At 39.1% G+C, this 15,345-nt stretch overlaps 1 protein-coding gene and 1 pseudogene across 11 annotated transcripts in view; one reads left to right on the top strand and one right to left on the bottom strand.

The window, feature by feature from the left end:
• Nucleotides 1–694: 694 nt before the first annotated feature.
• LOC105676519 (TWiK family of potassium channels protein 7) overlaps nt 695–15,345 on the bottom strand; it is a 246,918-nt gene continuing 232,267 nt past the window's right edge. For all 11 annotated transcript variants that reach the window (XM_012374493.2, XM_067351932.1, XM_067351936.1 and 8 more), the window contains 3 exons: nt 2,175–2,380; nt 1,462–1,750; nt 695–1,175 (listed from right to left, as the gene is read on the bottom strand). In XM_012374493.2, the coding sequence (XP_012229916.1) occupies nt 895–1,175; nt 1,462–1,750; nt 2,175–2,380 (776 nt within the window). In that variant the 3' untranslated portion in view covers nt 695–894. The remainder of the gene's footprint in view (nt 1,176–1,461; nt 1,751–2,174; nt 2,381–15,345) is intronic.
• LOC136998660 (uncharacterized) lies at nt 6,502–10,273 on the top strand (annotated as a pseudogene).

Genomic DNA, 15,345 nt, shown 5'->3' with positions numbered 1-15,345 from the left:
TAAAATTCTATTAAAATGTAATTGTGTCGACAATGTAAATATGACTTTAAAGTATGGTTATCGCGTGTAAGCGAAAATGAGATTATCTTATTGTGTCGATTTCAAAGAGGATGTCCTACTTGCGTCCGTGGTTCAAGCATTTATCATTTTGGAATTTTTCGAGTGTGTCCTAGATAGCGTATTGTATACGTTCATTTATGCTCATTGGCATCATTATTAATAAAGGCGTGTTGATGATTCCATCATTAATTATTGAATCTAGATATGTAAAGTAATCCATAAAAAAATTACTTCACAAAAAATAATTAAATTTAAGCTAAATAATTTTAATAAAGTTGGATGAAAATGATTTTCTACCTGAAAAACTACCAAAAATCGTATTCTTTACATTTCTAACTAAAAAAACACACAAAGCATCGTTATTTTTCGCGTTCATTAATCGTATTTTAATTATAACTCAACATTAATGATAAATTCAACAAAAACGCCTTTTCATTGTCGCGATCTGGCAACACCGTTTAGCATATACAACATGTTACATATACCTATTCCATCTGCTTACGATCCGTAAAAATGCTGTCGGTTGATCTCCAATTGATCGACTCCACCCGCTGGACTGTCAATCTCGGGAAATACGCCGTGGTTTCACATTTCCGTATTTTCCTCGGCCTCTTCGTCGACCTTGGGCAGCATATAGACGGCAGAGATCGGCGACACGTGATCCTCGAGCTTCAGGATCGGCTTGCAATCTCTAGTGACATCCACTTGATTGAAGGTGTCCTTCAGAATGTTGATCTCGTTCTCGTGCGCGAATATATTGGTGGGTGGTTCTGTGCCACATATATTGTTCTCGTCGGTGCCGTTTCTGTGGCACAGATTGCCCGACGGAAATTGTCACGAGGTCAACGCGAACGGGTCCGTCGATAGCTCGTCAATGGACGAGCTCGGCTTCACCGGTTCCGGCTTGTCCGGTTGGTGACTCAGCCGGTGGACGATCTCGTCGTGGATGATGTTGAAGCACATCGCCGTCAGGGCCATTCCTGACATTATGTAGCAGGAGCAAAACCAGACCGTCACGTTTCTCGAGTCGGCGGGGGTGTGGCGAGGGTAAGAACCGGGCACCATATCGCCGAAGCCGATGGTGCTCAGGCTCATGAAGCAGAAGTAGCTCGCGTCTAGATGTGAAAGAAGCGCGTCGTTACCGTGTGACACGAATGTTTTATGTCTGCGTACATTATTTTAAATATATGTATATTGCACATGTCATATTGTTTTATAGAATTTTTATAGAATTTCATACCAATTCGAATTAAAACGCAAAACAAAGTTTGCGTTGATATTTTTGCAATTCTTTGAGGTTTATCGAAGCGCGCTTATATCGGAAACTACCGAGAAATTCATATCGAGAACTGCGCGACAGAGGATCTTTATGAGTTTTTTTCCCCCCCGATAGAAACTTACCAACGAATGACCAGCCGTCCAATTTGTGCAGAGTGAATGCTCCGGCGATGATGTAGCACAGCATCGCGCCGAGGCAAATACTGATTGGCGCGAGTATAGTAACGTTGGGTCTGTCGCCCGAGCCGAGGCTCGACACTTCGTCCTTCGGGCTGGCCTTAATTTCCACGGTGCTCGTAAATGTCGATGCGTTCGCGCGAACGTAAAAAGGCTCCTGCAATTGGAGCTGCTGCTGCTGCTGCTGAGCGAGCTCCTCCTGCTGCCGCTTTTTTCTCATTCGCCGCTCTTTCTCCTGCACGAATAAAAAAATGCTTGGAAATTCGCCTTTCATACGTCTACAACTCGACACGTGCGCGTCCGATTATTCTACGCGCGTGCTAATTCTATTTCATCGCTACACTTTTGAGTAGGCGCCGACATCGTTTACGCTCTTGTAACTCGAGTGTCGGAGGTTTTCGAAAGCTGATCCAATTTTATTTGAATAGCGCTCCAACAATAACCAATCAATACTTCGGTGGCCATTAATCCTTATCGATCGCGCAGGACACGCGTTATCCTACGCTACGCAACACTATCGATCCGGCGCGACATATATGTTTCCCATCACTGGTATATCCGGTTTGTTCAACGGGAAAAAAAGAGTGCCGGCGATCCGCGATTAAATTTTTTATCAAGTGGCAGTGCAAAATTTTTCGACGAAGCACGCCCCGGCTTACCTGCATTCGCCTCTCGTCGTAACAACAGTAGCCGCAGTTCGAACAAAGGCAGCAGCAAAGAGCCCGCGTGAAGACACCTCTGGCGCATCTCGATAAGAGTCCTCCCGCGCTGGACAAGTAAACCAAGGTCAAGGGTATCCCAAGGCTGGCGTAACCCATAGTGGCGATTTTGCCCCAGGTGGATTTCGGTGCGATACTTCCACATCCTGTAAAAATAAAACAAGGCAAATAGAGATAAATAGAAAAATAATCATCAAAATTGCAATGGCAGTATTTTGATTCTTGAAAAGTTATTCTACAGTTTGTTTTAAACGTTGTAGCTGAGAAAGAACAGTGGTAGAGCTGCGCTAGTTAATCTCTTTTATAATGTTACTTTCCCGAGTACTTAAAAGATAATGCGTACAACGGTATGTTTATTCACGCTAATCAACTACTGCGGTAATAAGACCCTTGTATAACATGCAGCCGTAATTGATTCGTGTGTATGTGTATGAATAAGTAACTAAAATGAATTTACTCGGAGAATGATGTTGATATAATTACAGCTACTCTTCAGACAATTTCTTTTAATAAAAAAATTTTTAAGGAATATTAAGAAGTAAAAACATCATCATTTATTCCTATAATTTTCTTCATGAATGTTTTCAACAAACACAAGTTTTGACGTTACTTTTCTTATTATTCATATATTGCGAGAAATCAAAGTTGATTAGGTTTCATAAGATATTCAGGTCAGTAGAAACGCTTCGCGCGAGAACTTCAAATATAAAGCGTTCATAAAAATTCGTAGAATTTTCGGAGTCGTAAAAGCTTAAGTTTCGCCAAACGTCGATCAATCGTAATCTCCAAAAACGATTCTAGCAATCGAGCGGCGGAATTTATAGTGCAGCAGCAGCATCCAATCGAGTTGCTATCCCGGGAATGGATAAAAATATCTACGAAAAAAAAACCTGGCCAAAGTTTTTCTTCAATCTCGCAAAACAATCAAAAGCGTTGTTTGATCAAGATACGAAGGCTTTAATAAATTTTAACCCGTATCATTGCGACGCAGGGAAACAAGTTGCATTAAAGGACTTTTTTCTTGTTTCTGATTTATAATGTGAAATTTATCTAGTGACAGCCAACAGCTATCATGACAAATTTTGGCGATAAACGGCGATATTTATATAATATGTTGTCAGAGAGAAATATAAATACTATTGACATCTAGCATGGCGCCAGTTATTTTGGTATAATATTTTTTCAGAATATTGATTATTAAAAGTCGTTCATAAAATACGGATTATCAAAATCGATGATGCTTTTAGATTTTTTTTATTATAAAAAACATTGATGAAAATATAAAGCTATGTGCCATGATTTGATACATTCAGTATATCTCTCCTACAATAATACTGCAATAATAAATATACATTTATTGCACGATGAGAAATAAAAACCAGTCAGAAATGATAAAATATGACAAATGCTCTATATATTTTTCAAAATATTTCTTATAATAAATTTTATACAAATGCCTTTATCCGCGGGTTTGCCAAAAATTTCTGATAAAGCATTAATCTTCGAATATATCCCAAGTTGCATACATCAATTAATTTTACCACCGTGATATGAAAGTTTCGCGAAAGCACAGCGGTTGCAGCGATAGCAGCGGCGGCGGCAGCAGCAGCAGCAGCTTTAAAGCTCCGTATTTTACATACAATCCTGATTATACGTGATCCCCATTTTTCCAAACAGAATAATACGTTAAGTATTGTGAGGCTATTTTATCGCCGACAAACAGCGTCATTAATCTCCACGGATAAATAGATCTCATTCTTCCGTGGAAATGTGAGAAAAACGATACCTTTCCAAAAAACGCGGCCACGCTTCAGCTCCCATCCGCGCGGAGCTGCCGCTATTCGCGCATCGCTCAATTCCAATCTCGACAGGTCGACCTTCGCGATGGAAGTAACATAGAAGCGCAATATGCAGTTGCGCGCTCGCAGTTTTACGCGGGTCGATTCCAAAATTTACGCGCGAGTGGAAATAAAAGGTTACGGCCGAGTGGAGGAAGGGGCGCGTTTGCGGAGCGCGAAGGTCCTGGCAGAAACCTGAAAAAGCGCTTGGCGGAGATGCGGATCGATTGCTCGACGCCGCTTAAGATAATGGATCACCTATCGGAATTGCCCTCCCCGATACCTGTATGATAGTGAGCAGCCGGCCGGGCCAGCTGCATCGCCGATGGAATTGCAGTTCCGCGGAAGCTCCGCGGAACTGCCACACGAAGGCCTATTCGTCACTGTCCTGCCGCCTTATCGTTCAGGACGGCGCGACCCTTTCGGTCGGCCGTTATCTACTATCATTTGTTAGGGGCTACAGCAGATTGTCAGCTTCGGTTTTATTGGCCGACCGTGTAAAAATATACTGCGCTCAATCGCGTGGCGTAAAAGAGCGATGGTACGCTTTGTCGCGAGTACACGTTTGAGCACGTCCCGAGCTTTGTATATGTCAATGAAGGAAGCGCACGCCAATGACGTAAAACACATAAATACATCAATACGGACCTGATAATATATTAAATGAAACGTCTATTTATATTATTATGTTTTTTTTTTTTTATTTACTACGGACTTTTTTGTATTGATTATTAATTTGGATATATCAATCCGTTCGTTTTATTTTTGTACCATCTCTCACTCGATACTTCTGCAGAATCATAGCGCAGAAAAGCAATCGCTTCGAAAAGATACTAAAAACAATCTGCGTTCGACGACGACAAAAATGGTGTATCTGTTTCCTGAAGCGCGGTATTTTGGTGGTGGAATTTTTCGAACAAACTGTGATCCAGTATTTTTATACCTTCGCAATTGTATTTATTGTGTATACAGTTTGCGGAATGTGAGATGTATTTGAATTATACCTATCGTGCAATCGCACAATGATTCCTTTTTAATCCATTGCAACGTATGTCGAATTGGATATATTTTTTGCATATACCGACGTCAAGAACGAAATGTGCTTGACAATCGCAAACGCGCGGCTCCTAATCGTACGTTATCCAGTGATTGAACGATGCGCGTGAAGTAAGCCCCCCAATATTAGAAATAATTAAGTGAATTTTTGAATGTAAAGTTAGCCCCCGCAAGGTTTTTTTTTAAATAACTCTTTTTCTAGAAGTATGCAAACGAAAATAAAAGAAGTGCAAACAATGTGCAATCGAATCACGTAAAATAATTTAATTATTTCTAATATTGAACTAACTTCACGCGTATGATTGAACGCCGTTATGGTAAATAATACAATTTTGCAAAAGTCCGCATCTCGCGCGCATTAAATGGAATTAAATTCTGTGATAAAATTATATAAATAATTTACGTAACAGCAATGTGCAAAAATAATGCAGCATTTGGCCATTGAGAAACGACATCAACAATAATAAAGCAAGCAAGCGTATCTCATCTCGTTTTGAGCTTGAGTCGAGATGTTGAAGGAACGAGGAAGGGGAATGCCGGCGTATGAAACAATAAAATTTAATTATCAGCTAGCAATAACAAACGCTTGTCGAGTTATTCATTCTCCACCAGTCGTGTACTACGCACCTACAATTTACCCAATTCTAATCATAACATTTCAGTTCCATATAAAGACACCACTCTCGCTGAAACCTTTCAGTCTTTGTGATATGCTGCGAGACGGAGTAATCTTATAAAAAGTAATGTAAGAGTTTCATGCGCACAAACAGCAATCGAGCCTTTTATATGTCAAGTCCTTTATTTGATCTGATTCGGCTATAGCGTTTTGCAAAATGATAATTTGCAAAATAATAGCTGTTATTTTCCTCGTCATAATCGGAATAACAATCGTGACGTGTGCTGCTTCGACAGTAAGTATTTATCGTCAGTAATGATAAAAAAAATATTATAATGATTATTAATACTGCATGAAATAATCATTGAAATTAAAGCGAAACAAATTGTTAGTTTAAAAAAGTTTAAAAAAGAACGAGATAAATGTATATTACATTTTAATGAAATATGTTGCAATAAAATTTTATCTCTCTTTTACTTTCAGAGCAAACGACGTTCTGGATTGAAAAAGGAAGTAAGTAAAATTATAAGAAGCCTTTCTTTCGAAATAATACAATATCGTTAAAGTAGAGTAATAATAGAGTTATACATGTATAAATTTTAGTTATTAATATAATTATATTCATTTTTATTACATGTAATAATTTGTTATGGTCGATGATGAAAGATATTTTTAATTGAAGGGAATCGGAAAGAAGATTGGACATAAACATGACAAATTAGATGCTTCACTTCCCGTTCTTTGGACTTACGGCGTCATGCAAAGGTCTTTGAATCCAGTGTCGAATAAACTCACTGATAATCAGATTTTAAACATAAATATCAAGAAGAAGAACGTTATAAAGAAATTAAAACTCTCCGTGACATTCCGCAACAACATACTTTACATCTTCTCATACTTGCTTCACGGTCGCAAAAATGGATTAACAAACGCGAAGTACACATCTTTGCAGATGCTTTACGATATTATCAGAAAAAAGATGGTTCGCATATACAACATACTGCCCGGTTTATCCAAATTAAACACTACAGACAAGAATCAACAGACAATAAACATATTGTTGTCGCTGGTAAAAAATCTACCGCCTTACTTTCAATGCACAGCTAATTTCCTGGTTCAGGAGATAAAACAAAACAGATTCGATCTCAATCAATTATTTACACCAACGAAAGCCGAAACGTTCAATTATCTGTCCAATATCGATTCAAGCATCTTCAGAAATGATCCAAAATTTAACGAAGAAATGGAAGCGAACGACAAACAATCGAATATCACTCAGAATGCTCTCGGTTCGATGTTCGTAGGGCTTCTGCACAATCTGCATGTAAATAAGCTGCCCTTGTCGCAAGAACTATTCGGTTTGATATTGATTAATCTGCCGAAGTCTAGTGACGATCCTGTACTGGAAGAAAACATCAAATATCTGTATGACGTAGCCATAAACAATTATATTATAAATTGGAATTTGATTGAAAAAGACGTCGTTAACAAAGACGCTTATTCAGTTGTTTTCTCGACTTTGTCTAAAATTTTCACTAATCCGAGCATGGCAATAGTCGTGCGGAACGCTGCAGTTTATGTGTACAATCATTTGAAATTCGTCGTTCCGACTCACGCTAATCCTAATTTCAATTACATGTATAATCTGATTAAGCAAGACATAAATATGGGAATGCTGCTCTCCGCCATTGTTCCTGAAGAGTTTGGTCCGGACGCGGCTCGCATGAAAGACCAGCTGCTCATGTACTTCATGCATAATTACAAAAATAAAGACTTAGACCAAACCCTGCGGGGATTCAACAGATTTGCATACCACAACCCTCCTTGGACCTCCTCACGGCGTCCCTGACGAGAATTCAAAATCGCATTTCAGCATCTAACACAAATGTTCTGCAGTCGGTCACCGCTCTGCTATCAATTCTAATCATGAAGAAGCACACCACAACTTTCACGCCGTTCGCATCACCTGAAGTCGATATATTGATACTTTGGGAATTCATGAAGAGTCCCGATGTAAAGATCCGGCGCTTTCTTCAATGATAAATTCTATAAAACTCGAATTAATCTCGCAATCGCAATTGACGTGCTTTTAAGCACTATGATGCCGGTGGAGAAAGACAAATGTCTGATACCCAGGCAGTGTTTGATTAACACGTTCCAACAAGTGGAGAGATTGCGAGCTAACTTACCTTTGACGCTGATAAAGAAGATTTCGAAATGTAGCATATACTCTGCAGTCATCACCGTCAATACAGTATCAACCGCAAAATTTCATTACGCAATACTCCGTGGTATCAACGGATGCGAATGGAAACGCACAAGCAAATGCAGCAGTGGTAGTATTTGAGCCAGATAACGTACAGGCGCCTAATATACCTGAATTAGGCGGAAGCTCGTATGCATGGAACGTAGATAAGTATACTGGCGAAACAGATCACGCTGTGCCAGATGGATCAGTGGGAATTTCGGAATCGGTAACTCCCGTAAATATCAACTCCGCGGAAACCAAAGTTGTAACGTCAATCACGGCAGAACAAGCGGAAACTACCAAATATGTATCTTCTCCGGAGGATATTCCGTCAGACAAATCGATAACTGATTATTTTTCTCCTCAAGATTCTCAGGAGTCGACGCAAAAAGTTCCGATTGTTAATAACAAAAGCACGTTCGGCCCTCCAACGCAACCGAAGAGGCCTAAAATACCGTAAACGGAGCAGCCTTATCATGCAACAGTCACAACTACCACACTTTATTACTCCGAAAGAAAGTAGTTTCGAAATCGAATATAAAGAACCTCCAGTGCACGCATCTCCAAGACCAACATCAATACCCAAAGCAAAAAAAGAGGTCACGATTTCAGTGTTCTTTAAAAGCCCCAAGATAACAACTAAAAAAAATATTGTACCGTCTGTTAATCAACCGCATAGTCTGACCGCGAGACCGAGTTCTTTACAGACGGTCGAAGAGAAAATGCAGCTCGCTGAAAATATGTCGACTGCAATTATTTTCTCCCCATCTGTAGAACCTGATCAGCCTCTTCAAATACAACTATCAAATAATGGAGTTCCAGTTGTAACGACGGATGACAGTCACGACACGTCGGTGCCTAAACTTATTCTACCAGGGATCAAGGAACTTCCGAACCCTCCGAACGTTAACAATCTTTTCGAAGACAGCAATACACCAATAGTCACGCAAGTCTTACGACCATTGCCAGCTATATTTGGCGGTAACTATATTAAGAAGATCGTGAAAGAGGTCGACACGAAAGCTTATTCCACGAACATTGCGTTATTATCAGCGATACTTAAAAAGGCCAAAACTCATCCGCAAATAGCAAAGAACACGGAATTGATAAACTTGATTCGAAAATACATCGCCAGTATAGATTTTATCAGCCCGACGGTATTGCTACCTGTCATAACTTCGGCAAAAAAATTGACATCGAACGTCGTATATTCCACGTTTAATCAGCAGGATTTCGCTCACAATGAAATCAACAAAAATCCACCCGACGAAAGCTCATCCGACACTGTCACCGTACCTCTCGTCAATCCTAAGACGTTGCTGCAATCTATAAATCCATCTAAGCCTTACGCTGACTTATTATCTGTTTTGAAAGAGGGAGACATTTTCGAAGCGACGTTACAGCCTCTCAGAGCGATTTTCACGTCTGAAAAATCACGGAAATTCTTGGATCGGATTTCCAGCCACTGGTTTATCCAAATAAAGACGCGCTTTTGATCACGCTTTTGCGCAAGTTGTAAAAAAACTAAAATTTAATCAAATCCCGAGTTGAAATCCTTAATTGAAATATATTTAAGAGCTATCGAAATACCGTCGATGAACGTCCACGTGTCCGAGAATAACTTGGTGAAGATGAAGTCTGAAACCACAGGTCACTGGCAGCCTGAATTGACAAATTTAATCTATGCTCTTCCAATCGCCGAAAACAAGGCTGAAATCGCCATGACGACGAAGATAGAAGATGTCTCCATTCCGATTCGAGTCTTTTGGAAAAATTGCAGATAGCTAAACCGCCATCAACCATGTCGCGCGGAGAGTTTCTGCGGAAAATTATTCTAAATGTATTATCCGATAAAATACGTCTAGAAAGACCAATTGTAAAAGCACTCAGATATTATAAAGACAAAGTGCAGCTCAGTGATATGAGTGCCCTGCCCATCATATGGGTGTGGGTCAAAGTGTACGTAGTTAAAGCCGAGGTAAACTTAGGAAGTATGATTCAGAACACGTTGGACTACAACAAATTGGAATTCAAGGATAAAATAGTGTATAGCGATCTAGTTTCATATCTGTCTGCAAATGCCGATCTTCTTCAACACAATGAGAATTTCGATTTCGAGAAGTATAAGACACAAGGACAATCTATCAAGGCTTTGCTGAAATATTTGTCGAAGAAGTCACACCTCGATAGTAACATTAGAAAGATCATTCAGAAGTTACTTCCGCACGTCACGTTAACTGGACTGGGCGCAGTTCCACTACCAAGCTTTTTCGAATTTTAAGAAATTATTAAATAATACATTTTAGTATTATAATAAAATGTGCTAAAATTAAGCAAACTTAATTCACAAAAAAATTACTTAAATTGTTTTCTAATAAAAGATTCAATTTAGATATATTTCTTATTTGTATTATACAATGCTAATTAATTTGCTGTGTTATTATTTTATAAAATCTTGCGGATAATCTAGATTATTACATGTGTAATTTAAGATTGCGAAGAATAATATGTCTCAATTTGTTTGGCATAATTTATGAAAGAAACAGAACAATATATAGAAATACTAAGAACTTTATTCGTTCTCATATAGTGAGTTTATAATTAATAGTTTTCAATCCTATGGCGAAAACGACAAGGAATTCTACTCGAAGTTTGAAATCAATAGTTTTCCAGCAAGCGACAATTATTCGTAACTTCTTGTTACATGGCAACCACAGTAGAACACTCGAAAGTTTATGCACTTTAGTAAGACGTTCAGTGTTCCAAATCGAACCTCTACTTCCCTTTCAATCCTCTTCTGTAGATATGTAAGTGCACATAAAATAGTTTCTTACTCAAAGTTTTCATAAGTTTCTAATTTATGGATAATTTTATTTTGCAATCACAATTACTTTATATTTTTGCAAATACTGCTACAATTTTGTAATATAGTATACATATTTAATTACTCTTTATTTCCTAAAAATACTGATAATATATTAAAAATTCATTATGCTATTGGTAATGATAAATATAAAAAATAGGTAACTGAATAATAGAATGACGATTTGACAGAATTTCAATTAATATCCTAAATACGTGTCATTATGTGGGATCTCTGGAGATTCGCAATAAACCGCAATATGATGCAAATATATTTGTGATAAATAAAGTTTGCAACAACTGCATACAACATCGCTACATCTTAATAATGCATTCTAAATAGCTATAACAATTCGGCAAGTAAAATGAGTTGTGTAAGAGAAAGCGACGCGGAACTTGAAGTCTAAATTCGCGTTTGTTCGTTAATTGCTCTATTCAAGAACTTTAAATTACCATCTTAAAGTGCACCGTTAGAATATAAGTGACTGGAGCATCTCATTGTAATAATTGAAAAAATCAAGCACTTTCTACTGTCTTCAGTTTCTAATTTTGTAATTTTAATATAATATTATTGTTTTCATGCTTTAATGAAACTGTTGCATACTACATTTCGCTTTCCGGTCGATGGACAAAATAGAAAAGTGCACAAATTCAAGGAAACAAATAGTAGATATATGAGCCGATGTAACGAGGTGGCTTCGTCGCAATAAAAATGGAACAGACATGTGACACGCGAAGCGGAACGAAACGAGGAACGGAAGCGACGGTAGGGATTATTTATTTTGCACGGCGACCGCAATCCGCGGGGATATTTTCCGCGAGACGCTCGGCCAAACTGTCTGGAAAACGAGGAAAAATTACATTGGTGAAAAATAATAGACCGCGAGCTAGTTTCAGTCGAAGGCTGTACATGATATGCACTTTTGTCGAGATTAGGGCAAAGATAACAGCGCCGTTGAAAATGACACTAATAATACAGATTTGACAAGGAAGGATTAAAAACATTTGTTATAATGTCATTTGTGAATGATAAATAACTTGATTTTTGAATAATCACATTCCTTAACTTTCCACATCTTACAGTATGCGTTTAAAATTTTCGTTTGTTTATTTAATTATAAATATTTTAAATAATACTTTCTTGCAATCGCATAAAAAAATTTGGAAAAATTGGTGATTTAATGATGATAAATCAAATTAATAATTGCACGCTCTTATTCGCGCGTAGTAATTCCAAACTCGCAATTCTATTACTCAGTTTCTCTGTCAACATCAATATCGCGAATTCAGACATTCCAGCCGTCGTAAGCATCCTGAAACAAGTATAGTTCGAGAAGCATCCTGTTCGCGCTAACTTATCGCGCAACACCGTTTCACCTGTTTAATTTAGCGCCTGAAATAATTTACATACAGCAGGACGAGGGGCTACGGGCTCGCTCGCGCAATAACATCTCGAAGATGAGCCGTGTGCTGCGCCGGGCGGATGCATTGCACGTGCAAGCATGTATCCTGAGGGGTTGCATACCCATCCTCCGACGGTACATCTCCGTGCCCGACGTCGTTTCTGCCGCCGGAGGGTTCGCAGGATCCGACATAACCCCCGAGGTCGTAACGGTAAGTCTCTCGGCGTGAGGACCCGAAATTAATAACGCGACCCAGCGCAAATACGGCACACATAATTAAAGCGATATTACGATCTAGAGCAGCCGCAGCATCGTCTACTGGTGCTGCTTGCATCGAAGATGTTATTTAGCCCGCGCTCTCCGAATTTAGGCGCCGAAAGCATAGGTATTACGTTCTGATTCGCAACTTGCCCGTGGCTCATCGTGATTACCGAGTGCGTATAGGACGACGGAGCGCTTGGTTGCGATAATGAGCGAATGACCTTCCTTACGTGCGAGAAATATCGAATTGATGGTGAAAAATTGCGAACAATAAATGCTAATAATGTAATTTGCTTTAAATAGATTTGTACTCGACATAGAGACTTTTACAATAGACAATGATGACATAAAACCAGCTACAATATTTATGTAATAATTAACAAGTAAAGCGAGATTATAATTTTAGTCAAGTTTCTTTGTGTGCAACAAAGTGTAATCATCTTCATAAAGTAGAACTACGAGAGCGAACTATTCTCATATCGCATGTGTGACGGTGACCACAAGGACAACGGACTTGGTGAAAAGCCCGTGGGGTAGGTCAGAATACCGACCGCACGTTTAGAATGAATGAAACAAGACAAGAGAAGACACAAAAGAAGAAGCAAGTGGAAGAAACGGGGGGAACGATAGGAGAAGAGAAGTATTAAGAGAAAGAGGCAGCGGCTCTCAAGTTTTATCTTTCAGAGTTTTTTCTTCGCTGCTAGCAGGAAGTCTTCAAAGTTTCACACAACGTGAGCGAACGTTTATATATCTTCTTATGCAAACCGGGCCAAAGTCAGTAAAAGGCGTGTTTAAACTAAAAGTATGAAAAGATTAAAAATGTTATTTCGTTAATTAAACGCACTTTGAAAACGGCACGGCGATAAAACAATTATCTCGGCTGTGCCGTCTCTCTTTTGCATCGCAAATTGCACGTGGTTCATCTCTTGTTTAAAGACGCAATCGCTCCTATTGAGAATCGCTGCGCTAAGAGACAGGGCGCAGCCTTGATGTATGGGATACTCCTCCACGGGTGTTTCTACACGGCGGCACCGTCAAGGAAATGTTACCCCATAAAATATATCTCGAGCGTTGGCTTATGCCGCGCGAAACCCAGCAAGATGTTTCTATTTCATAGAAACGCTCGTCTTCCAGCTTTGCGGGGCATATGAAGGGTGGTACGACGAAAGGAGCGTTGATAGGGCTAGACTGTAAATCACAGGGGAGCTATTCGATGTCTCGCTACGTCCCACAATTCCCGTCCAACAAGTTTGCTACCACTACTCAACGTTATCGCGCAGATTTTGACGAGAGCGCACCAAGTTTAGACGGCTGAACACTTTATTGCACTTTTTTTTATCTTTGCGATAGACGCATGTTCGAGATGGCGATCGATCCACATTTAAGAGCGACGTAGATAAATGTTATATGGATATAGAAATTTTATTTCTGAAGACTTTTGGCATTGTCAGTAGAAAAGACATGTAAAAAGTTAAACATAAAATATATTAAAAGTGATTATATATAGATAAAATATTTTTTTATATAAGTTTGATTTTTTGAATACGTGTAATAATAAATATATGTCGGTAGTCGCGCGAAATCGCTCACGTTGCAACGAAGAAACAAGTTATCCATGTCATAGAAGCGTGAGCCGTTTGGATGCACAGGGACAACGAGGTAAGGGAATAAGGACGCGATAGAGCCAGACCATAAATCACGCCCCGACCATTCGATGTGGCGTGTCTATATTGTATACTACCTCCGGGAGTTATCGTTATCGTAGTGATTCTCACACCGACGGAGAACAGTGTTTTACGAGTGGATGCACCAAAGCAAATTGTCGACTTTTACAAAATATGCGCCGAATCAGGGAACCAGCAATGCGTGTAATTCCATTTAGTTTACTCGATTCTTCTCACCCCGATGCTATCTGCGCGGTAACATTACGCAACCGCGTAACAAAGTTGTCAGTGAATATAATAAAAGTAATGAACGTTATTCGACGCGAGTATAAACGTTAATATGGTAAACTGCGTACGATCACGATGTTATATTTGTAAAATTTCAAACGTTTTATTATCTTCTGTCTTTCCCTTGCGTAAGAAGCTTATTTTCTTGCTGGTCCATCATTCCCGTGTGATAACATTTTCCCGTCCGTATGCTTAACGCCGCGCAGTATGAAGCGTTGTGGAACGTCGACAGGGATCTCGTAAAGTGCACGAAAATTCCACGGAATCCTGGAAAAATTTATGGTCCGGATGTTTACCATCGTGGAATTCTCTCAGGCACTCCCGGACAGTATACTGTAGAGCCTCCTTTCGTCCTCGCTACTCGGGGGGGCGGCTATTAGTAGTAATTACTGGAGCAATAAGTCTCTGCCTAATACTTCTCTCCTCTAGCCTTTCATCTTTCCTCCTCCTGGCAGCATTATACACTCTTGTCACCTTTCCGGAGTGTAAACTATCCCTCTTCATCTTCGCGGAAACTTTCCCTTATCCTCGCTCGAAGTACTCGGCATTAAATGAATAAAGTGAAGATCCCTTATTATATATTTCATTGGACACTTCCCGAGAAAGGATTGCACGAGTCTAATATGAATCCTTAATTCCAGAAGTGCAATACGCTCGAACGAGCAGCGTAAAAGGCTTAGCGTAAGATATTTGAATTTTATTCGCAAAATATTATTTCATTGATAAAGAAACGCTGTATCAAACACTAAAATGTATTAAAATTGTATGTTTTAAATATCCTTGAGAAAATATATAAAATATATGTTTAAATTAAAAAATACACATACACAGTAAACAAATTAAAATCGCTATATGCAAATAGATGCGAATTCATT

This window comes from Linepithema humile, chromosome 3 (genome assembly GCF_040581485.1).
Source record: "Linepithema humile isolate Giens D197 chromosome 3, Lhum_UNIL_v1.0, whole genome shotgun sequence".
Lineage (NCBI taxonomy): Eukaryota > Metazoa > Arthropoda > Insecta > Hymenoptera > Formicidae > Linepithema > Linepithema humile.
Note: the sequence above shows the minus strand (reverse complement) of the source record. Positions and strands in the feature narration are given on the sequence as shown.